General features: G+C 47.6%; 1 protein-coding gene across 4 annotated transcripts in view; it reads right to left on the bottom strand.

The window, feature by feature from the left end:
- FERMT2 (FERM domain containing kindlin 2) overlaps positions 1–25472 on the bottom strand; it is a 49847-nt gene that overhangs the window by 19056 nt on the left and 5319 nt on the right. For all 4 annotated transcript variants that reach the window (XM_064422862.1, XM_064422861.1, XM_064422860.1 and 1 more), the window contains exons 2-3: positions 12453–12686; positions 711–845 (exon numbers count right to left, since the gene is read on the bottom strand). In XM_064422862.1, coding sequence (XP_064278932.1) covers positions 711–845; positions 12453–12686 — 369 coding nt within the window. The remainder of the gene's footprint in view (positions 1–710; positions 846–12452; positions 12687–25472) is intronic.

Genomic DNA, 25472 nt, shown 5'->3' on the forward strand with positions numbered 1-25472 from the left:
CATTTGGGACTAGTGCTCCCACTTGGCCAAAATTATGGTTTAAACTCCTGCCATTTGCCTTCAGACACCAGACTTCCAGCAGCCATGGAAAAAAGATGAAAAACCCCTCTGCTTGCAAACACTTGCATCAATTTGCTGCCTGTGGCAACTCCATCAGGGATGTTACCTCATCAGGGATGTTACTCCACCAGAAATTCCCTTCCCAGTCCTGCTCTGGATCTGGAATCCACACTGGCCAACCAGCCTCCAGCAATAAAAGGATTTTTTTAGCATCACAATCCACAGCTCCATCATTCATGTAAGGCAACACTAAAGCAATTATAAAACTCTGCCCTTGCTGGGCTGCAAATACAGAGCAGAACGGTGGCACAGCCTAAACCACGCCAGGAATGTAGACATTAGCAACGATTTTCCATTTAACTCCTTTCTTAACAGGGTAAGAAAAGCTCTCAGCAACACCATCTGAGTGCTCAAGTGGCCAACACTTGGGCTCTGGATTGTTCTGTGAAGCCTGGGGGTTGCTCTGCTCCCAAAAATGCGTGACAGCTCCAGCCCCAGACATGCATCCGTGCTACCGAGTGCTGCAGCCCGCCAGGACTTGTGCCATGGATCTGGGGTCTGTTTCTGGCACAGACCCTCAGGAATTCCATCAGCCCCACGCTGCTGTGCCAGTTTTTTTCCCCTGCTCCCATTTTTTTTTGCCAGCTCACCCGACCCTGGTGTGATCAGGGGCCCCTCCAGCTCGAAGGTGTCATCTTCACATTGATCGTCCAATTTCTTCTTTTTTTTCTTTGATGGATCTCTGGGTTTCCTCAAAAGGGAGAGTTCTTCTGGATGCCTGATGTCTGCAGGGAAAATGGATCACTTTTATAATGGCAGGATGGGAAAAAGGGGAAAAAAAGGGGGAAAAAAAGGGGGGAAAAAAGGGGGAAAAGAAGAACATCCTTCCATTAGGAACAACATCCAGCAATGCCCAGTATCTCCCTTGGATGAATTTCCTGTTCTGTAATGGTTAAAAATCAAGTTGAGGATATTTACCCTGCAAGCCTGTTGGAAAAAAGCTACTCTTTTGTCCTTGGCTGGAAAGGTAACATAACATTTGGATAAAATGTGGAATTTCCCAGGTACAGTCAACTCAAATGTAAATGTGAGCACTGTGACAGAGCCTAGTAACACCTTCATACATTAAATACAGATAATAAAAAATAATAACCCCCCACATTAATAATATAAAATTAGAAATAATATATTATATTATAATAGTACACAATAATATAGAAATAATATAAAGAAACAGAAATTATAGAAATAGGAAAAAATATAAAGAGAAATAGAAATAGAAATCAGCAGACGAATCCCTACTTAGCCATGCAGGTAACAGGCCAGACCCTCTCACTTTCACAGGAGCAATCCAAGAGTTAAGCCATTTATTTACACATCAGACTGGAAAGTTTAAAGCCTATAATTTGTCCACTTTTTAAAGAGATTTTGGCCAAAGTGTTTCCTTTTCAAAGCAAACCTCTCCCATTTTCCTTCCTGGGACCAACCTGAACAATGTAAAGCCCATTTAAAACCAAGGAGCATTTCATTCTGTTTGTGATTTGAGCCATGGGAATATGGGGAGCAAGGAAAAAGGGAATTTTTATTTCCCACCAAGGCAGCACTTTGGGTCTGCTGCACTCAATTCCAGGTGGGAAGGAGTTTCCTGGGAAAGCAGAGCCCACTGTCCTTTGTACCACTGAAACCACTGAGGGCCTGGAGCAGCACCAGGAGTCCCTGGGCTTGGTCACTGTGTGGAGCTGACCTGGAAAAGGATTCACCTGGGCATGGAGCCATCCAAGTGCAGTGGTGAAAGCCTTGGAGAGCACTTGGATTGGGAAAATATAGGCTGAGAGAGCTGGGAATGTTCCCCTGGAGAGGAGAAGGCTCCAGGGAGAGCTCAGAGCCCCTGGCAGGGCCTGAAGGGGCTCCAGGAGAGCTGCAGAGGGACTGGGGACAAGGCATGGAGGGACAGGACACAGGGAATGGCTCCCAGTGCCAGAGGGCAGGGATGGGTGGGAGATTGGGAATTCCTGCCTGGGAGGGTGGGGAGGGGCTGGGATGGAATTCCCAGATTTGCTGTGGCTGCCTCTGGATCCCTGGAAGTGTCCCAGGCCAGGCTGGATGGGGTTTGGAGCAAGCTGGAATGGTGGAAGGTGTCCCTACCATGGCAGGGGTGGAATGGGATGGGATTTAAGGTCCTTTCCAATCCAAACCATCCTGTGATTCTCTGATGATTCCGTGGGGATTCTGGACATGCCTGAGCCTGGAAGGAGCTCTGGAGTCTCCTCTGCAGCTGGCTGTCCGTGCTGAAGCTCCTGTGCTGTTTTTGCTCTGTTTTTTGCACCTATCACCCCAACATGCTCAGCTGCAGAGCTTTCCCTTTGGAATGCCCTGTGGAAAGCAGCCCTGGTCCCATCCCTGCTGCAGGAGGGATCAGGAGCAGGAGCTGGCTGCAGCCAGGCTGGGTTTTCCCACCCAAGGAATGCTGAAGGACACAATCAGCCATTATCCCAGCCAGGAGAAGCTACAGGGCTGGGATCTCAGCACGTGCTGGCAGCAGTGGGAGCTCCCTGAGCACTCCCAGGATTATAATTAACACTGGAATTTGGTCCCCTGTGACCTGGGCAGGACACAGCCCCACACTGCCCACCCTCACCAGCATCACTCCTTCCTGCAAACAGGCTGGGAAATGGCACACTGGGAACTGCCCATCCAGGGGATTTGCAGGGGTGGATCCCACTAACCCTGGCATTCCTGAATCCAGAGGCTACACACTTCTGGATTTAAGTGTCTTTTATATTGTAGGTGTCCCATCCCAAACCATCATCTAGCTTTAATTTAAGTTTAATTTATATTCTTGTAGTTACTTACACACTATATTTCTATATATAAATACTGTGTATATATATTGACATCTATTTATTTTTAGAAAGCATCATTTATTTTAAGCTTTACTTTTATTTATATATTTATATTAATCTATTTCAGTAATATCATTGAATCCCAGAATGGTTTGGATTGGATGGAACCTTAAAGTCCACCTTGTTCTACCCCCTGCCATGGGCAGGGACACCTTCCACTATCCCAGGTTGCTCCAAGTCTTGTCCCATCTGCCCTTGAACATTTCCAGGCTAAAAATATATAGATTTAGATATCTATAGGGATTTTAAATCTCTATAAGATATATAGATTTTAATATATTTATATTTTATATACAATATTTTTTAACTTATAATTTAGTTTTATTTCTGTATTTAGAGATATTTATTCCTGTATTATTCATATATTTTATTCCTTTTTATATAGAAGCTTTCTCTAATTTCAGCTTTAATTTAACCCTGACTTATTACCACTCCACACACATCATCCCACTAAACCCCATCCCTGCCTCCACCACCCACCCCTCCAGTTTCCCTGCCCGACTTTTTGACCATTTCTAGCAATAAATACCCAGAGGCAGCTCCGTGCATTCCCATTTATCCCAGCCAGCTTACCTCATGGAGCAGGAATCTGCTGGGACAACCGGGGTCACATGCAGGGGACAAGAGGCAGCACAGCCTAAATCGAGGAGTTCCCCTGGTATTTTGGAGCAAGGTTGAGGCTCTGAGGTTTATTTATGGTGCATTAGCAACTCTCAGCTGGAAGCACTCAGGGAGGCCAGGAGGAGGCTCCGGGCCAGGCTGGGATTCTGGAAGCAATCCTGGAATCATCCCAGGGCTTGACCATCTGATAGCAAAGAGACTTTTTATAGCCCCTCAGTTGTTCCTGATGCTCCCAGCGGGGATAGAAAGGATCCAGGGCAAGTTTTGGGCAGCTGCTTGGAAGCAGCACATGGCTGCAGGGGGAGGAGCAGCAGCACATCCCAGGGATGCCAGCAGGGATCCTATGGATGAGCAGCAAATTCCTCCCTGCTGCAGCCATCCACGGGCTCCAGGGCTTCACAAACCCACCAGGGCAGCTGTGGGAATGGCTTCAATCTGGAGGTTTAGATGGGATTTTGGGAAGGAATTCCTGGCTGGGAGGGTGGGCAGGCCCTGGCACAGGGTGCCCAGAGCAGCCTGGGATAGTGGAAGGTGTCCCTGCCATGGCAGGGGTGGGATGGGATGGGCTTTGAGATCCTTTCCAACCCAAACCATTCTGGGATTCTGTGGGAAGGAGAGAGAAAGGCCTGAACCTGGAAGGAAGAGTTTTGGAGCTCAAAATATGATCAGAAAGGCGGCTTTGAATCTCCAAGAGAAATTTTTCCATGTCTGGCATGAAGCTGTTTTGCTGCCTGCAGCATCTTCTCTTCCATTTGCCTGCAAGATCCTGCCTGTGCCTGCTGTCTGTGGCTGAAGGGAAATCCTTGGTCTTTTTTTCCAGTGTAATCCCTCATTTCTCATCCAGCCCCTGCACAGATTACCCAGCCCAGCTGTGCCCATTTATCTCCCATTTAAGACAAACTCCAGAACTGGGATTAAACCCTCTTCCTTCACAAAGCACCATCTGCAGCCTGCAAACTGATTAAAAGAATAAATCTTCTGTACAGGGTGTAAAATTCCCAATTTATGCTCTTTTGCACTAAATCCACCAAGTAAATCTTGCACCTTACCCACCAAGGTGTGTTGTGATGGGGATCCCAGAAGGGTTTGGGTTGGAAGGGACCTTAAAGCTCATCCCATTCCACCCCCTGCCATGGCAGGGACACCTTTCACAATCCCAGATTGCCCCAAGCCCTGTCCAACCTGGCCTTGGACACTTCCAGAGGCTCCCATTCCCACAAGAAATCAGATTTATGGTTTTTTTACATCACCCACATAGAGAACATGACATCATTGACTGGAAGGGCTGAATATGGACTAACATCCCCAAAAACTGAAATTATGGGAAATCACACTGCTTTCAGTATTCAGTTCTCATAAATACAGATAATAATCTGAGACACAAAGAAATTTTTGATGTAGAAAGAAAATTAATGTTGCAAAGAAGCTTCTGGCATCCAATTTCCTTCCCCGTTTCTGGCTCCCCTAAAGGCCAGAGGGCTGGTTCACCTCCTTAATTCTTGAACATAAAAACTCCATAAATTTACTTGCAGCACAGACAGCACTGAGGGGAAATCCTCTCTTTAATGCTGATCCAGCCACCCTCCTTCAGGAAATGTGTTTTGAAGTGGGCTATCTCTGGGAAGGGGGATTTCTGTGCACTCCAGCACTGCTCCCTCCAACCAGTGACTCATAAAAATTACAGCCTTTGTGCATCACTCTGACGAGTCCTAGAGAAATGAGACCTCAAATCTCATTTTTCTTCCATTTCAGACTTTAAACCAAAAATAAAGGTTTTTGTTTTTTTTTTTCCCTTGGAATGAGTGAACTCTGTGGATGTTTTTTCACAGTGTAAGTTTACAGAATGAAGCATCCGACTTTATCTGCAACATAAATTCTCTCGAGATAAAGTTGTGCAAAACAGACCAGAGGGGAAAAAAAAGCAAAAAATAAACGAAAAAAGGAACTTACACAACCTGAGGAGTGTCTGGAGATAAGGCTGTGGCTGTGTTGGACACTGGGCAGTATCTGATGGAGCAGGTCCTCACCTCCCCAGCACAGTTTACTGGGTTTGTACATTCAGTACATTTTATTATGGGTTCTTCAGATGCCCAGGAACTTAAATATTTATCTGGGCAAAAGCCAAGCTCTCCACTCACTGCCTGGGGCCCTGCAGCTCTCTCAGGACATCCCACAAAGCCTCTGGAGATGCCCAAGGAGTGCTATGGGTGTGGAATCAGCTGGGGCTGACCCTGGCAGAGGTTTTGCTGGAGCCTTCCCAAATTGTGGGTGGAAAATCCAAGTGCCTGTTGACTTATGGATTTGCCAAGGGAGCAATGATGTGCAAAACCACCCAAAAATGGGGTCACTGGGGTTTGGAGGGGTGTGAATGTTTGTGCCAGTGGTTCCCAGAGCCGAAATTGGGCACCACCAGCACAGAGAGACCCAGGAGGAGAAGGAAAAGGAGGAGGAGGAGGATGCAGGGAGCGGTGATGGAGCCAAGCATTACTGCAGGGCCAATAAAAAGAGCCATTGGAGAGGCAGAGTCAACAAACACTTGAATGTTTGGATGTTTTTTTCCGTAAGTGGGACGAAATCCCCAGGCTCCCGTTATCTGGATGCCTCCTGGAGCACAGGCAGCACCACAAGCCTTGCTCCTGAAGTGGCTGAACTGCAGCTCCAGTTAAACTCCATTAATTTAATCCCAGAAACAAGAGAAAAACAATCCAATCACACCCTTCCCTCTGCATCGGCCCATAAAGAGCAATCCAAGCAATTCCAAGGAAGGCTTGGCCAGCATGCCCTAATGTCTTCAGGATGGAATTCTATTTAAAGGGTCTCTGTCAACAGCAGAGTAAGGATGAAAAAATTCACTGACTCACACGGTGACATAAAACCTGATGCTCCTCCACACCACTGGCGTGGGGACAGGGGGGGAGAGAGGAAAGGAATTTTTTTTCTGCATCTCAGACACCCTGTAATTAAATCTGGTTATTTCCCTGACCCCAGTTCCTGGGTTTGGTCTGACAGCTGAGCACGGGCAGGCAATAAAAGGGGAAAACGCCGCAGCTGGCAGCGAACGCTTGGGCGCTGCACTTGAAAAAGCTGAGGACGTTGCAATTTGGCCTGCTCTCGAAATGGGAAGGTTTCCTTCCACACCCATTCCCTGGACATATTTAGAAATAGCTGTGCCACTGCCAAAGCTCTCTGCTCGTGGCAGGGAAAGGCAGCAGACCCATCCCTGGTGTTGCACCGCCGCCGTCTCCCCGTGAGCGTCATCCCCAGCATCCTCCTGATGCTCCTGAGCATCCACAGCCTGCATCCCCAGAGTCACTGAGGCTGCAAAAGACATCCAGGGTCATCGAGTCCAACCTGTGAATCATCCCCACCTTGTCACCCAGCCCAGAGCACGGAGTGCCATGTCCAGTCCTTTCCTGGACACCTTCAGGGATGGGGAATCCAAACCTCCCTGGGCAGCCCCTTCCTGACCACCCTTTCCATAAAGAAATTCCTCCTGAATGTTGCTGTTGCTCCCCAGATTCCCCCTGACATGCTCATGTGCATCTACCAGGACTCCAGGATTTTAGGGAAAACACTACTTTATTTACCAGCAGAGTGTGAAGGAAGAAAATAAAGTTTAGGATGTTTGCAGTGGCCAGGGATGGTGGGATTCCTGTCCTGTGCAGGGCCAGGAGTTGGACTTGATGATCTTTGTGGGTCCCTTCCAATCAGGATATTCTGTGATTCCATAAACTCCAGGCAGCTTTGCCTCCTGGAAAGCAACTGGGTCAGGGATGGAGCTCCACGTGCCTGTCACAGAGCCCTGGGAACGCTGCACATCGTCCACCAAAGGGTTTCAGTTTTGCAAAAAACCCAAAAACAACAAAAAACCCCCAAAAACAACAAACAGTGGCTTTTTATAGAAGTCTTTTTGGCAACACAGGGCGTGGAAATATTGCAAATACTTCAGGAGTCAGAGGACGTTCTGTCCTGGAGCGGGGAGCGTTTGGAGAGGGGAAAAAAAAAAGAAAAGAAGGTAAGGTCACATTTGGCACTGGGACGGTGTCACCTTCCCTGGGCAGGGCTGGGCTGGCATCCTGCCACTCCCAAATGCCACTGCCACCTCGGCTCAGGTTGCATTTGGTGGCTGGAGGCTGAGGCAGGGAAGGCTGGCTGTCACCTTCCTTGTTTTTGGGATGATGGGAAGCAGCTCATCACCCTCATGGGACTCTCTGCACCCCCAGCTCCACAAACTCCTCAGGATCACACCACCCTCACCCTGTGCAAGAAGGGGAGCTGGGGACCAGAGCAAGATGGAATGTGGGCATGGAAATGCCACAGCTGGGCACAGGATGCTCCCCAGACTCAGTTTTCCAAAACAGGTGACTAATTCACATGGATTATGAGGCAGGAGCAGGGTGTGAGGCTCCACCAGACTCTGGGGAAATGAAAGAGCCTGAAGGGAATTTCTCTGTCTTACACAGCCTCAGGGTGGGTAGGGAGGGATTGGTCATGAATTTTGGAGTGTTTCCTCCCAGAGCTTCCTCCTCCCAGCTCTGGCACTGAGTTGTTCTCTCTGTGCTCCCATCAACATCAACCAGAATTTTCCCTGCTCCTCTTCTCAGGCTGGAGGGCAGCAGAGGTCCCAAATCTTCACAGCCAGGAGAGGAGGAGAAGGATGGGAGCTTTTCTGCTGTCACAGCATCTCCCCTCACCCTGCAGCTCCAACATAAGTCGTGTCCCCAGGAGAAGGAGCATTGCTGGGGCAGGAAACGCCGAGGCCTGGGAAAAAAACTCGCACTGTTTCATCTTGCTGTTTGCTTTTCCTGTCCCACGTGCCCACAGAGCAGCAGCAGAGCCTGCCTGGAGTCCCTTGGAGCTCCTGGGATACATGGAAAAAAATACAGGCAGAATGCTGGAAGGAAGCAGCTGTAAAGCATCCACTGGGCTGGAATCAAGTGAAGCCATCCCAGAATCCCAGAATGGTTTGGGTTGGAAAGAACCTTAAAGATCATCCAGTTCCCTTCCATGGGCAAAGACATCTTCCACTACCCCAGGATGCTCCAAGCCCTGTCCAATCTGGATTTGGACACCTCCAGGGATCCAGGGGCAGCCACAGCTGCTCTGGGCACCCTGTGCCTCACTGCCCTCACAGCTGAGAATTCCTTCCTGTTCACGCAGGAAAAGAGGATTTTGCCATTTGTTATTAAGTTGGATGATGGGTGAGCATCTCCAACCCCTCCAAATCCCACTTTCAGTGATGATATTCCCATTCACACCAATAAAATGCTGAGTGCAGCTGACACCTCAGGGTTTAGCTCTTATATTTTCAGATTCTGAGCTGCTTTAGTGTGTGGGGCTGGGCTCCACATCAGGGCATGGCTCTGATGGTGTGTAGTTCTGAGCTCTGTGCACAGAGCAGGGACACAAAACAATTCCTGCTCCAGCTGGGCACCAAGGACAAATGATCCCAATCCCAGCCCAGGAGCACAAAGCCCGTGGGCTGCAGAGAGAAAAACAAGCAGGGTGGGACTGCAGGGGCTGCAGCTGGAACTGGACACTGAACTGCAATGTGCACATGGAGCAGAGCTGAGCCCAGGGAGAGACCCCGGCAGCGCTCGTGCATTTTGGGACCATTTGGGTTCATCCTGGGGGCAGCCCTGGCTGGGCTCTGGTGCTGCCCAAGGTGCATCCATGGAGGAGATCCTTGGAATCCATCCCTGCTTTATTCTGGAACTCCATCCAGCCTCTGCTCTAGGGCAGCCTTCCCAGGGCATCACAGCCTATCAAATCTGCAGTTGGATATTTGATGGGCAGTTTTCTGGGTGGAATTATTTCCCAGTGGGATGATGAGAGCAGGGGCCATGGGAGCATTCCATCCCAACCCCCATGTCCCACAGCCAGCCAGGCGGGAAGCACAAGTCCCTGCTGCTGAGGGAAAAAAAAAAAAAAAGAAAAAAAAAAAGTGAAGTTTTACTTTCTCTTTCTCTGCTCTTTAATTGCAGATCAAAGCTGGCCCTTCAGGCTGGAGCTGCCTGCCAGCAGCTGCTCCTGGGCAGGATTCCAGGCCACCCTTTGGATGAGGGCTGCCCATCCCATGCACTGCCCGCTCCTCTCCTCGTGCCTGCTGGGGTCAATCCCTGCCTCTAACCCTCCTGAGTGGCTGCTGTGGGAATCCAGGGGCTGAAATCCACCCACTAGGAGTGAGATTGGGTTTTTTTCCGGCTTCACACGACCTCCAGGAAAGTGAGGGATGTGTGAGTGGCTCCAGCATCTTCCCACAGGCACCTCCTGGGAGCCCTGGGGAGCTGCCCTTTGGAATAACTTCTCTCTGCACAAGAACAGAGACTTTTCCTTAAAAATCAACCACGCTCTGCAAGGGTCACACCTCTGGGAGCAGAAGCAAAGGACAGCTTTCAATAATTCATCCATGGGCGCTCCTGTGTGTGTAGTGAGGATTTTGTAAATGCAACCAATCAGAGTCCTGTAGAAAATCAGGAATTACTTCAGTTACTCACTGGTGATGCTTTGTGCTGGAGTTACTGGGGTGTGTAATTAAATGATCCAGGGGCAATGACAGCAAACAGGTACAGCCAAAATATCAGCAACTCCCAGGCACAGCTCTGTCCTAAGTTCCCTGGAGCTCAGAAATCAAAGGATTTCAGAGACAAGGACTATGCTGGGATCACTTTCCCTTCCACCTTGAAATATCTGCTCAGTTTTCCTTGGAGAGACAATTAGCTTGATTAAGATGGAATATAAGAGCTCTGTGCAGGGGTGCTGAGGAGGGCAGGGAAAGGTAATGAAGAAAAATGGGGCAGGAAAACACAAATGGAGAGGTAAAAAGGAGAATCATAGAATCACAAAGTCACAGAACGGTTTGGGTTGAAAGGGACCTTAAAGATGATCCCATTCCAACCCCTGCCCTGGGCAGGGACACCTTCCACTATCCCAGGGTGCTCCAAGGTCTGTCCAGCCTGGCCTTGGACACTTCTAGGGATGGGACAGTCACAGCTTCTCTGAGCCTCCCTCCCAGCCAAGATTTTAATCCTAATATGTAATATATATACATATAAAATATATTGGTTTTTACATTAATGTATAATATCCTTAATATATATTATCTATATATTAAGTATATAAATGTTAAAACACATTAGATAGGACATCTATAAGTAGTGGTATTTCGACATCTATAGGGGCATTTTAACACTTATAAAAAATGTATTTGTACATCATTTGTATTTATACCTCTGTGGTTCTGGGAAGAGCATCCCAGCCCCTCCAGCTCCAGCACTTCTGCATCCCCACATCCCAATCCCTCTTCCCACAAGCTGATGCCAAGCTCATGTATCATCTTCCCAGTAGCTCTGCTGAACATCTGGCTCCCAGTAAACACAACTGGGAGGGCTAAACAACTTAATCACTGCAGCTTGTGTCTGTCCTCCAACAGCTCAGGCTGCTGAGAGGCACTCAAAGGAAAGTGAAATTTCCAGTAAAAGCCCTGCTTCCCCCAAAATCAGGAACTTCATTCCAGTACTTCAGAGGCTGCAGAAGGGAAATAGCACCACCCTTGATGGATGTGTCCCTGCTGCCTGCTCACAGCTCCAACCTCTGCTGTCCCAGAGGCTTTTCCTCCCTCCCAAACCTTTAAATACCAGGGATGTTCTGCTGGTTTGGTCATAAATACAGCAAAAGCTCTGAAGCTGGAAGGAAAGGCTGCTTGAGGCCCACATAAGGCTCTGACAGCATCAGTGACAGATCTCCTGTCCCGTGATGAACCATATCAGAATTTCCTGATGTGAGTCACTGCTGGAGAGATTCATCAGCGTCCAAGCCTGGGACCTCCCTGTCTAGCACGACATCCCAAATGCCCAAATGTGGGACATGGGGGTGGGGGAAGCAAAATCCACTCAGAAATAACGCTGCCTAAGCCTTTTCTATTTTAAGGAGAAATTGCCCAATATTTATGTTTAAAAAAAAAAAAACCAAAACAGGAAAGCAACAGCAAAGATCAGTAACCAGCTAAAAATACCAACCAAACCACAGATGTGCTGGACACTGCACGTAGGGATGAGCCCTTCCTGCCTCCCCAAACAACTGGGTCAGCCAAGAGTAACCTCAGCTGCCTTCTGAGAGCAGGAATAGATTTGCTACAGATGAGGATGGGTTGCAGGATCTTTTGGGAGGGGACAATTCCACCATGGAGTGCTTCCTGGAGCTCCTTGGGGTGGGGTTGCCATCTCCTCACTGGGGTTTTTTTGGTGGGCAGGAAGAAACACTGGGCTTTGGAAGATGGGTAAAAAATTATACCTGGTAGGGAATGATCCCTCCTTTCTCATGGGCTTCTCCTCCACCAGGAAATGAGGGTGAAGAGGAGACAGCAAGACTTGGTTCCTTCCCTGCACCAGACAGTTTTACAGTGGAGCATCACCACTTAATCTCTAATATGATTTTCCACTAGAAGACAACCCACAGGGCTGGCACATTTCCCATTTCAGGGTTTGTTTTTCATCCAGCACATAAATTTGCAGGGGGAAAAAAAAATCACAACCAGTGTGAACATCAAGCAGGGCTGGTACTGCCTCACCTTGACAAACCCAAGGACAGCTCTGCTATGGAAGAGGATTCAGCACAAAAAATGCATTTTTTAATCACTTTTGGGCTCAATTGGTCCTGTTATTGAAGTATTTACCCACAAAAGAGTAGATCTGGAAGGGAAAAAGGAAGGACATCTGGGCTGTTTGATGTCCAAGCAACTCCTGAGCGCTCAAAGCCAGAAAACACCAAGGATTTATCAAATTTACAGGACAAGCACGTGCACCAGAGGAGAGGCAGGAGCCAAACCAACCAGGAAGCTCCTCAGGGGGGAGGTTTTTCACCACTTACTGAAGGTTTTGCAGATGTCAGAAACAGCCTTGAAGACCCTGTCGGAGAAGTTGACTTTGACCTTGACGTACTTCATGTTGGGCAGCTGCAGGCGCAGCAGCTTGTGCTGGGGGGTGAACTGGAGCTTGGCATCCGCCTGGATCCCGTATTTATCCAACGTCCAGTGAGTTTTAAGGAGCCAAGTTTTCTTCTTTTCCCACCACAGCGCGTGATCCGACCAGTCCTTCTTGACATCTGCAACAAAGAAGCCATTTTTTTCCCCCGGTTAAAAGAGGCACCAGAATGAGCCTTGGGAGGACAAAGGAAGTTTTAAAGTGTGCTTAGCTGGGAAGAACTATGGATCCAAAAAACTCCAACAGCCCTTTCTGGATACAAGGAACTGCTTGTATTCAATACTGTTTGGATGGGATATAAAGAATCCAAGGGAATAAAGATGAGACTCAAAGTGCCCAGGGATCACCAGCCTGGCAGTGATCCTGTCTGAACACGAAGCCAAGTGACCCAACACCTCCCCCAGCAGGGATTTTGCACAGTTTTTGGTGTTAACTATCAATTCTTGGGTTTTTCCCCACCATCCAGGATACCTGTGCTATCCAAAGGTGAGCCCAACCACCTCGGCACACATGGAAAACAGAACCAGGAGGAGGCTTGCAAGGAGAATTCAACAAAAAAACCCTGAAAATTCCCAACTGAAATGAAAAGTTGCCTCCCAAACGACCAAGAAAACTCAACAGCCACATCTCCTTCCAGCAGAGATGTAACCATGGGGTCCCTGGAGGTCACCTTGAGGTTGGGAAGCATTTGGGGAACCAAAGTATGGTGATAACTCCAAAAGATAAACCCTGTGCAATATTTTCCCTAACACCTGGAATATTTTTCACTAACACCTGGCCCTGCTATTCCTGCAGAGCATTTTCCACTCTGACAACCAATAACGGTGCCACGTCCTTCCACCACACACAGAAAAGAGAATGGAATGATATATAATATAGTAATATATTTAGTAATAGAATAATTCAGTTTTCAGCTCCAGATCCCCCTGTGATCCTGGATTGCCATCATGAAACACCAGTTTAACCCCAATTAAAACCACCAGCTGACATTTTTTCCAACAGCCTCCATCCTTCAGCACCACAGGGCACCAGCCAGAAAGGCAGGAGCAATTCCAGAGGATTGGAGAATTTCCAGGATTAGGTAAAGTCCCAGCAGGCACAATGCCAAAGGGACTGAAGGAACACAACCCAGCACCAACATCATGCTGGGATTCCTGATGTCCTGTACAGGAGTTGGACTGGATGATCCTTGTGGTTCCTCCCAGCTCAGATATTCCATGATCCTGTGATAGTGAAGATTATCCCCACGAGCCACATGTGAATTAAGCTGAGATGAGAACAATGTGACAAATGAACTTTTGTCTGTCCCTATCTCAAACCAGGATCTGGAGCTCAGGGTTACTGAGAAAACCCAGCAGGAGCTGGATTTTCCCTTTGAACTCCTGGTTTAGTGGCACGATCAGCTCTGCAGAAAGTGGAAACATTCAGCTGGACTTTTCAACAGCTTTGTACAATCAAATTAAACAAAACCAAATATAGAAAAGCATGCAAACTTGCACAAGCCTTGTCTACCCGGAAAAAAATCCAAGAAATCATTACAATGGACTCTGGTAATGAAGTCCAACTTCTGCCCTACTGAAAGCTGAACGAGTTGGCACCAAAAATCAGGGGGAGGAAAAAACCAAAGGCATTTGGAATCAGTAACATTTATGCCTAACAGAAGGGGATTTGGGTTTACATGCTGATTAACCATTCAGGCCACGGCACAAAAACAGCACTCTGGGCCTGAGAGCAATTAACACTTTCAATTAACAGTGAGCTGTTGGTTCTAGCAGGAAGGGGAAGGTCTGTGCCTGTCCCATGGGGTAGTTATATATAAAAGAGGCTGGCAAATGTTTAGCAGCTGCTTTGTGGAGCTGAGTTTTTACACACTCACAAGAGCCTCGGGTGCTTTGCAAGGGACCCAGGACTGCTTGGAGCAATCCCTGCAGGCCAGGGAATGCCAGCAGCCTGGTTAAATGTGACCAAAGGTTTACAAACCTTCACCAGAGTCCCAGTTCACCAGTTACTGATTTGTTTGGGTTACAGCTTCACAGCAAGGCTGAATATTTCAGCTCAGGCTCTTCCCACCTACTACCATCAGTCATTGGTCACTTCATATTTATCTACCCATCATATTCCTCAACTTATTTATATTTATCAACTATTATCAATTTATCTGCTGGCCATTTCTTTATCAGAGCTCAGGTAAGTCTCCAAGTACTGCAAATTCACCTTAGAGATCCCAGACCTGGAATTTAGAAGTTTACTACAGGCTGCAGATCTCAGAGATGTTTGTAGCTCCAGCAGCTCCTCCGAGCTGCTGAATGTGATGGACACGGAGCTGCTGGAGGGAGTCCAGAGCAGGGTCACAGGATGACCAGAGGGATGGAGCACCTCTGTGTGAGGAAAAGCTGGGATTGCTCAGCCTGGAGAAAAGCAGCTTTGAGTTGACCTAACTGTGGCCTTCCAGTGCCTGAGGAAGCCACAAGAAAGATGGAGAGAGACAATTTACAGGGGGTGGAGGGGCAGGACACAGGGAATGGCTCCCAGTGCCAGAGGGCAGGGATGGGTGGGAGATTGGGAAGGAATTCTTCCCTGGGAGGGTGGTGAGGCCCTGGCACAGGGTGCCCAGAGCAGCTGTGGCTGCCCCTGGATCCCTGGCAGTGCCCAAGGCCAGGCTGGATGGGCTTGGAGCAATCTGGGATGGTGGAAGGGGTCCCTGCACATGAGGGTGGAACTGGATGGGCTTTGAGCTCTCTTCCAAGGCAAACCCTTCCAGGATTCCAGTAAACGAGCTGCACACATGTAAGGGTGACAAGAAATCCCTGCCACCCTTCCAGACAAGGAACCCCCCGGGTGAAGGCAGCAGGGATGAGGCAGCTGGAGCTGTCAGCATCAGCTGGAGCGTGGGCTGGGCTCAGGGAGCTCCAGGAGCCAACCCCAGCAGCAACACCCTCGGGAAAGGGAAGCACAGCACTTCCTTTCCGGCCTCCAAAATAAACCCCCACCTTTCCCTGCAGCCTGAACCAAACCCCTGGAGCCTGGGAGGGCTGGCAAAGCCAGCTGTGATTTTTTAATTTTTTTTTTCCAGGCAGAACCTGGTGTTGCATTTGCCTCCCAGAACAGTGCCAAGAGGCAGGAACGTGCACGAGGGACGTTCAGGATGTTTTGTACAGCGAAACCCACGGGACTGTTCCCCTTGGAAAGCCATTCAGACAGTCCTGGGAATGTGAGAGGCATCTTAAATCACACAAATGGCTGCAGGGACCTCTGTGAGGACAGAACAGCCAGAGAAGGAGTGAAGGGCTGCTCTATGAAGTGTTTTAAACCTGGAACATCCTCAGCTTTCAATCCACGCCGGCGCCTGGCCGCAGTCACATCCCGCCAGCTCGTCCAGCATGAATTACAATTGCAGATTTGAATTCCCACAGCCTCCACTAAATTCCCTGAAATCTAGAATCCAAGCAGCAATAAGTGTGAATTGAGATGCACACAGGGTGTGCTTTAATTCTGGGCTGGCTGTCACACACAGAGCCACAAACACAATTCCAGCAGCAAGGCTGAATCTGGGTGAAGGGCTAAGAAAATCAAGGCAGCCCTGCCTGGCAGCCTGTTTATCCCATTTATCCCATGTGGGAAATGCATTTGTAAAAATTTTTTGAAGTTTGGTAGGAGACTCACATAATATATATTTGCATGTAACCTTTGAGATAAGAAATGTTGATTTAGAAAAGTTATGGAATAGGATAGAGATTGCTGAGAGAGAAATGGAACTAGTGGAACTAATAAGTTTTAATGGGTGGTTTTGTAAATAAGATTAGGTATTTTGGAGAAACAGAATTATGAAAGATGTATTGTAGTAGGACTTATGAGGGGTAATTTTAGATGGCTGGCTTTAAGGCATTTACAGCATGGTATGGTAAAAGCTGATAGGCCAAGAAACACTTGAAATGTATTGTAATTAGGAAATAGTTGGCTTCTGATTGTGATGGTGTGAATTATAATATGTGTATTGTCTCACCCTTCACATGAGCCTGAAAATAGAATAAAAGTTCTAAAACACCTCTCAGCTGCCCCATCTCTGGGTCAGAAAAGGGCATAATCCAACAGTCCCATTTATCCAGGACTTGGCTGCTCCCAAACACTCTCCCTCTGCCAGTCCATGGTTTTTTGAAGTCCCTTTCCTGCTGCAGCAGCTATTGAAGCTCCTTCCTGCAGGAGCTCAGCTGTCACTTGGCAGCTTCTCCAGGCCAGCTTAGGACTCACAAGCAGTGGGATACAAGTCTCCAGCACTGTGTAAACACTGTATTTTCCTTGTTATTTTGGGATATCCCCTGCTGCAGATGGGCTCTCCTTCCATGCACTGCTCAGCACTGATATGACTGAATAAATCTCTTTTTTCCCCCTTCCCAGTGCATGGTTAAATCCCACTGGATTTGGAAGGCAGAGGTGGCTCCCACCTCTGGGAGAGGCTTTCCTGGGAATCACCAGATTCCCTTTCACACCCACATCCAGGATTAAATCCACAGGGCAGCCAAGAGCCTGCAAATGCCTCCATCACCTTAACACTGGTGTTTTACTGGAGTAAAAAATAATTTAAAGGCTCCTGCATAATCTTGAGAATGAATTCTGCAAACCTGCCTGGGTTGGATCATGAATTTTTGGTGGATTTTTGGAACCAGAGGATTTGCAGCTGATGCTGTTTTCCCTGGAATTCTCTCCACTTCAGAGAGGCAGCAGAAGCAGCTGTAGCAGAGGCTGCAGCTCATTCCTTAATTAAAATGAAGGCTTTTAGAGCAATGGATTCAAGTCTTCAGCATTCCCAAAGGAACAGATCAAGAGGACCATCCCCCTCTGGAGCAAAAGATGCCAGAGCCAAAGCCCAAAACACTGGGGGGGGGGTTTCCACAGGAGCAGGATGAGCTCCACAGCTTTCCTTGGCTCTTTCCCAGGGGTGGGTTTAATCAGGATTATCCCTGCTCTGGTCTAAGCACACTTGGGAAAAAAATGCCTTTCCATTATCTCAAATTTATCAATATAAAAATAATTAAAAAACCAAATATATAATATATATATAGAGATAGACAGATACACACACACATATATATTACATATATATGTATATATATTATTATATATACATATATATATATTATATATAAAAATATATATAAGATACATTATGCATATAAACATACACATAAACATTTACCCCATATATATATACGCATATATAAAATAGAGACAAAACTGAATTATATGCATATATAATTATAACACACAAAAATGCATATAAAATATATCCACATATATACATATATAAATGCCACACACACATATATACATATATATATATGGATTTTTTCCATATATTTTATATATATATATATATATATCTCCAATGCAGGGACTCAAACCAACTCACAAGCCAAGCATTTCCTCTTGCAAAAAGTCATTTTTGTATTTGATGATCTACACAAAACCAATCCCAAGTTTTCCACCTTTTCACTGAGTTTGATGCAGATGGGCTGAAACTCCTCAACGGTTTTTATAAGAAAATTAAAATAAAAGTGCTCTCTTTTATTTTTTTTGATGATTTTTGTATTTTAAAATTAATATGCACTTCATACTGAATTGAAAAAATACAGATGTGGACAAAAAGCACTGAGTGTAGGCAGCTGATTAAAGCACTTTTAAACACAAATTCCTGCTGATAACACCTTAATCCAGCCCTCCCAGCTCCAAGGGGCTCTCCAAACCCCAGACTGGGTGTTGGCTGCATCCACACCCCTCTTGGGAAGCTGGAGGAGGAGAAAAAGTGTTTGAAAGGAAAAAAGAAATCAGCAATAAACAGCCGGGAGTGCCCTGGGTGAGCTCAGGGATGGGGGATACCCTCTCCTGCTCCCTGGGGATGTAATCCGTACCCACTGAAATCCATAGCCATGGAAAACAAGGTAAAAGTATTCAAAAACTTGGGAAGGAGAGAAATTTAAGGCTGAAAGTGAAAAAAGAGGAAAATCCACCACAACCAACCACCCAAATTCCTTGCACAGAACCTTGTGTGGTTGCTCTGGTGGGTTTTTCTTTTCTGAGTGTCCAGGAGAGGGGAAGGCACAGCCTCAGAGCACTAAAAAATCAGGGTAGAGGGCAAATATTCCTAAAACATCCAGAAATACTAAAAAAAAAAGAGGCTTATTTGGTGCAGGGAGCAGTACAGCAGTGATGGGGAAGGGCGAGGATAAAGAAGAGGAAAGGAGGAAGAAGGGGAAAAGAAGGAAAGGAAAGAGAAAGGAAAGGGAAGGGAAAGAGAAAGGGAAAGAGAAAGGGAAGGGAAGGGAAGGGAAGGGAAGGGAAGGGAAGGGAAGGGAAGGGAAGGGAAGGGAAGGGAAGGGAAGGGAAGGGAAGGGAAGGGAAGGGAAGGGAAGGGAAGGGAAGGGAAGGGAAGGGAAGGGAAGGGAAGGGAAGGGAAGGGAAGGGAAGGGAAGGGAAGGGAAGGGAAGGGAAGGGAAGGGAAGGGAAGGGAAGGGAAGGAAAGGAAAGGAAAGGAAAGGAAAGGAAAGGAAAGGAAAGGAAAGGAAAGGAAAGGAAAGGAAAGGAAAGGAAAGGAAAGGAAAGGAAAGGAAAGGAAAGGAAAGGAAAGGAAAGGAAAGGAAAGGAAAGGAAAATCCTGAGTTGGCAGGGATAAACAAGGATCATCAAGCCCAACTCCTGGCCCTGGACACCCCAATAGCCCTAAAGACAGTTACCGAAGGTCCCAAAGATCCTGAAGATTTGTCTTAAAGTATATATATATATATATTTATATTGGTTATGTATTTATTTTATATATATTTATAAAGTGTAACAGTCATGTATCTGTGTAGCTGAACCCACTGCTCCCTCCCTCCCTCCTCACTGCTCCCAGTGACCTCTGGAAACTCAGATTCCTTTAAACATGCCAAAGCCACTCCTTCCAGGATAATTATGGATAAAAATAAAAAAAAAATATTTAAAAACAGAACTATTTTCATTTATCACCAGTCCAGCAGAAATGCTGATGTGTTTGCTGGGTGACACAGTCACTGTCCTGGGGCAAAAGCTGTAATTTTAGGAAAATAAGAGTTTTTCTGGAGTGCATTGGAGTAGAGTCCCCTCCATCCCCCAACGGGGATTTAATTGCAGAGCAAAGTTCAAAATGGAACAAAAATCCCTCCAGCCTCTGGTCACAACACTTGAAAAATTATACTTTGAAATGGGGAGATAAAGAGCCCATAAAATTATCATCAGACTGATGTAATAAAGCTGCAGCCAGGACAAGCTGATGCCCCCAGAGCTAATGGGACTTGAGAGGGGTTTTAATCACATTTCCCACATGGATTTGACACATGCAATGGAAAACAGCAGCCACCACCTGTGGAAGGGATTTCATCCATGGATAACACAGAATGGCACCTGAAATTCTCCTGGATCTGCCACCATGGGCAGCTCTCACCACTGTTTCCATGGAATCCCTGGATGGTTTGGGTGGGAAGGGGCAATGAAGCTCATCCAGTCCCACATGGGCACGCAGGGACACCTTCCACCATCCCAGGCTGCTCCAAGCCCTGTCCAGCCTGGCCTTGGGCACTGCCAGGATCCAGGGGCAGCCACAGCTGCTCTGGGAAACCTCTGCCAGACCCACACAGAAAAGAATTCCCAGTTCCCAATCTCCCACCCATCCCTGCCCTCTGGCAGTGGCAGCCATTCCCTGTGTCCTGTCCCTCCATCCTTGTCCCCAGTCCCTCTGCAGCTCTCCTGGAGCCCCTTCAGGCCCTGCCAGGGGCTCTGAGCTCTCCCTGGAGCCTTCTCCTCTCCAGGGGAACATTCCCAGCTCTCCCAGCCTGGCTCCAGCCCCTGGAGCATCTCCTCTGGATTTGCTCCAGCAGCTCCATGTCCTTCCTACAAAGATTTCAAATCTGGATGCATCAAATCCACAGCACAAGCAACAAGACACCTGCAGCCTCCTCCTGCCCTGTGTTTGCAACAGGAATGAGCTGGGACTAAAAATCTCCTCTCTCCAAAACCATTCCCCCTTGTCCTATCACTGCTTGCCCCTGTAAAAATTTTCAGGAAAACGAATGTCCAGGAGAAGATCCACACCCACCCACGGAGGTGCCCAAAAAAGGGTGGACCTGTGCTGGAATTTCAGTCTGAGAAGAATATTTCTTGCATGAAAAAATACTTTGACTTAATAAAGTAAAAAACATGGACAAAAGGAGCCTTGTTCCCAACTCTGTGATTCCAAGAGCACGACCCAGCTCAGGGGACCTCCCCCTTATCCCGGCGTGCCAGGGCACACGCTCATGGCAAAGCCCTGACGTCAAAGCCACCCTGTAGGGGCACAGAGTGATTCAAGAGCAAGGAAAAAAGGAGGAGGGAGGGGGAAAAAAAAAGCCCAGTGGAGGAGACTGAGCCCATTGGGATGCAATGCTGCATGTGGATGTTCCATGTGTCTGTCCTTGCTCAGGGAAATTACGGAGTGTCTGCTGCTGAGGGAACGCGCTCAGGCGCTGCTGGAAAGAGAAGTGGGATTCTTTTGTTGGCTTTTATTGGGATTCTAAGTGAGCTCTGCAATGGAAAGTCCGTGTCTTGATGAGGCAGGGGTGGTAACTGGAGTCCTGAAGAGCTGATACATCAGCCCCAACTATCCCAAAAGGCTGCTCCTGGCAGTGCAGGGCTCAAGATGCTCAGCCCGTGGTCTGCAGGGAGAAGAGCAAATCCTAACAAGCCTGAAAGCCACTGACTGTTTTTTCTAAAGTAAACTCGAGGAAGGAAGCTCTTTCCAGTGTTAATAGGATTGCTCAATTAGCTTATTTGAAAGTTTATTAACTTGGATTGTATCTCATTCCACTCCCCTGCCATGGGCAGGGACACCTCCCTTTATCCCTGGTTGCTCCAAGGCCCATCCAGCCTGGCCTTGAACATTTCCATGGATGTGGCATCACATTTCCTGCAAAATTTTCCCTGCAATTTTTAGCTTTTCGGATATTTGGTAGCTTTATGTTCCATTTAAATGCTTGAACAGCCATACCCAATCCTGTCTAAACCCATGAGCAGGGAGAGAAATTTTCCAGAGATGCTGAACTCAGCTGGAATATTGGGAAACTCTCCAGAGATCACCTCAGCTCCCCAACATCCCAGCACTGATGGGCTCAGGAAGGTCTTTGCCAGTGCTGTGCAGAATTCCTTTAAATACTTGCACCAGCAACCCAGAGAAATGTGGATTACTCATTTTTCTATGGCACAGAGAAAAGGAAAGCAAGGGTGGATTAGCGTTTATTGTAATTGGATTTTTTCTGAAACAGGATCTTCACAACCTGATTTTGCCTACTGCTCCCCCACATTGATCAAGCAGACTTCCAGAGGAGGCTTTCACTGGCTGCTCCTGCCTCCATGGAATGATGAGGAATGGCAGAAAATTTGATTAAGGAATGTGGTTTCCATGATTCTCCAGCACAAAATAGGAAGCATTGGGAGGGAAAAAAGGAAGGAAGGAAAGGAAGGAGAGGAAAGACACTTCTCCAGGGATCGTGCTCCCCTTCCCTGTCCAAAAAGGACAAGTGTCCCAGGGTGACAGCAGCCTGCAGTCCTGACTCATCCCCAAGGAATGTGCAAGCCAGAGGAGCTGGTGCTGTCAAAAGGACATCACAGCCAGCAAGGGAGCCAGAGGATGTGTACTGGGAGGGATGAAGCACCAGCAGAGAAAGGAGAATGATGGGCAACCTGAATTCCCAGCCCTGAATTCCCAACCTCTTACCAGGCAATTCCCCAAGTGCTTTAGTGATGGCTAATCCCTGGTTAAAGCTCAGATCCCTGCAAAGTGACATTTGGAGCCCTGAGGACACCTCAGGCAGCCTCACCCCACTCCATCACTGTAAGTGTTGGTCCTTCTCTTACAGATCCATGTGGGATCATGGTTGGAAGAACAGGGCACTGGCACAGGGTGCCCAGAGAAGCTGTGGCTGCCCCTGGATCCCTGGAAATGTCCCAGGCCAGGCTGGAGAGGGTTTGGAGCAAGCTGGGGTAGTGCTAAGTGTCCATGCCCACAGCAGGGGTGGAATGAAATGCTCCCTTCCAACCCAAACCATTCCATGATTTCTTCTTGGTTCTGCCTGTTCACCAAAGCTCATAAATGAACACAAAACACTTTTAAAGGACTTTAACACCCCCAGCCTTGAGCCTGGATCTGCCTCACCCATCACAGGCCCAAGCCCTGGCACTAAAGCCCTGGGGCAGGACATGAGGGATGGGGACAATTCCTGCTGCAGAAGCTCTGGAGCTGGACAAAGCTCTGTGCAGCATCAGCCAGGATGGGAAGCTGAGCAACTGCCTTCTTCCAGGCAATTTCAAATGAAATTTGACTTTCTAACTGAATTGGAGTTTCAGCAATTAACCCTTCCCAAAGTACATGTATTCCTGCAGGGAGCAGGGGAAAAGAAAGAAAACAACCACCAGCCAAGCAAGGGTAATGGCTGGGAAGAGATTTAAAATCCACTGGCAAGATGGATTTTTTGGGTGCTGTCAGGATGTTGTGCAAGCTAAAAATCAGCTGAGGTTGTGAAGGGGAATATTTCTGCAGGTGCTGGTGGGTCTGGTTTTTTATGTGCATCCCCTCCCAGAGCTGTTCTCAACCTGTTGGCCAAATTCAGCCACATTTTATCAAAGAGTGGAGGCCTCCCAAGATCCCAGCTGGTCTGGAAGAGGGGGATCAATGCTGGCACAGGGCCATGCCATGTACCCAGCTCCCTGCTGAGGTTCACATCTGAATGGCCACAGAGTGGGAGCTGCATCCTCGCTGGGAAATGGGTGAATGACAGAAAAACCAAGATCAGTTCTCCAGAAATAAAAAATCAATAAATAAAAAAGCTTTCCTCTGGTTTTCTGAGCACTCCCAACAGTTCTACCTGGTAGAAGCTACAGCCTGGATGAGAGCAGTGTGTCAAAAGCAAACCTGGGCAAGAAAACTAAATTACAGCAACCCTGCTAAAATTCCATCCTACAGGAATTTGGGGGTCTCAGCACTTTTCCAAATTGGACACCATAAACCCCTGAAAGCCACTGGAACATGCAGAACTGAATCCTGCCAGCTGAGTTTTGCTCAGTTTTGTTTCTCTGCCCCTTTCTAAGCAATCTGTTAATTCACATTTCAGAATGAGAATGAAGAAATGCAGCCTGTCCAAGATGTTTTCACACCACGAGACTTTTCCCCCCAAGCACAGCCAGGGCTGGATGCTGGGCTGAAGTCAGTGAGCTCCACAAGGGCTGTAAATCTGTAAATCTCCCTCCTTCTCCTCATCTGTCAGAAAAACCACCACTAAAAAAACTCCCCCAACACCCAAACCAGGAGCTGGCAGTGTTGGTGTCCCTGGTGATGTTGAAACAACTGAAGTTTGCAGTGCAAATAATCCCTCATCTTTCCCAACTCAGTAAACATTCCCCACATCCACAATTTCAGGCAGTTATCCACAATCCTTTTCTTTTTCTTTTTTTTTTTTAATCACATCAAAGACCAAGGGTTAAAATCCATGTGCCTGTTTTGCTGAATCATGGAACCACAGAGTGGTTGGGGTTGAAAGGGACCTTAAAAACCATTTAATTCCACCCCAAGAGACACCTCCCAGTGGACCAGGGTGCTCCAAGCCCAACACGGCCTTGAACATTTCCTGGGATTCTATCCTGAGTACAATTTCTTTGAGTTTTTGTATGGTTTAGACAGACTCAGCAGATGCCTGGGTGAAACACCAACCCTGATGGAGAGGAAGATGTAAGAAAAAGGGAAAGGAAAAAAAAAAAAAAAAAAAAAAAGGGAAGTGTGTGAATGTGATAATTTCTATGATTTTTCAGCTCCCCACACCGACTTCCCCACGTGCCTTATGTCAAATCGAAACCTGAGGGAGCTGGAAGAGGAAACTCCTGATTTGGGCTGGGTGGGAGCAGCAACCCCAACAATTTCCTGTCTGTGGTGTGACAAACCCAGGCTCTGGGATCTGCAGGAGCACCAACACCACCTCCCACCCCGTGCTCCTTTCCCCTCCCACTGGGACCTGCGAGCTCAGCCAGGCTCTTTCCAGCCAAATCAGATGGCTCACAATGACAGAATTTAAAAATAAATAAATAAAAATAAAATCCTAATTGTTTTTGCCCCTAAAGAATCATCACCACTCTGAGTAGAGATATTAATTGCTGTGACTGCAGCTCAGAGCTGCCTCGATGTGGCTTTTAGCTGCCCCCACCCTGAATTCCTCTGGTCATTGGCAGCTCAGCTGAATATTCCACTCAGGCTCACAAAGAGGATTTTATCTGAGATCAACCTGAGCCCACCTTGGAGCTTCCTGCAGTCCAAGCTGGATGTAAAGGAATGAGCCAGATCAATGTGCATGGCTGGGGGGGTGTGTTCACAGCAGTGGCATGGTGTCACTTTATGTCACCAAAAATGTGCTGTTTGGAGGGTGAGGATCAGCACAGGCCACACGTGAAGGGATTCATCAAGTGGCAGTATGGAAATTGGAATGGGAGCAGCTCTGCTGGTCTCCTTGAGGACACTGCTGAAGTGGAAGCATCCAGGGGGGTACCAATTCCAGCCCAAAATCCTGCCTGGATCAGGAGCAGGAGGATTTGGTGCTCAGCAGGTGCCAGATCCCCTCTGTGCTCACCATCCCACTGCCAGCTGGGCAGGTTTTGCTGTTTAAAAGCTTGGGAAGAAATTTTCCAGGGAAATCTGGAGTGGAATCAGTGCCTGCCCCAAACACCACCCCCATTTGTAGCATTATTTGGGACAAGGTCTCAGCACCCAGCCCCAGAGGGGACACAAACAGATCCCTGAGCACTGAATGGCACTTGGAGTCCTCTCATGGCCATCATGCACTTAGAAAGCAACACTGAGGCATGACCAACACTGATTTTGAAG

This window comes from Passer domesticus, chromosome 6 (assembly GCF_036417665.1).
Source record: "Passer domesticus isolate bPasDom1 chromosome 6, bPasDom1.hap1, whole genome shotgun sequence".
NCBI classification, from domain to species: Eukaryota; Metazoa; Chordata; class Aves; order Passeriformes; family Passeridae; genus Passer; species Passer domesticus.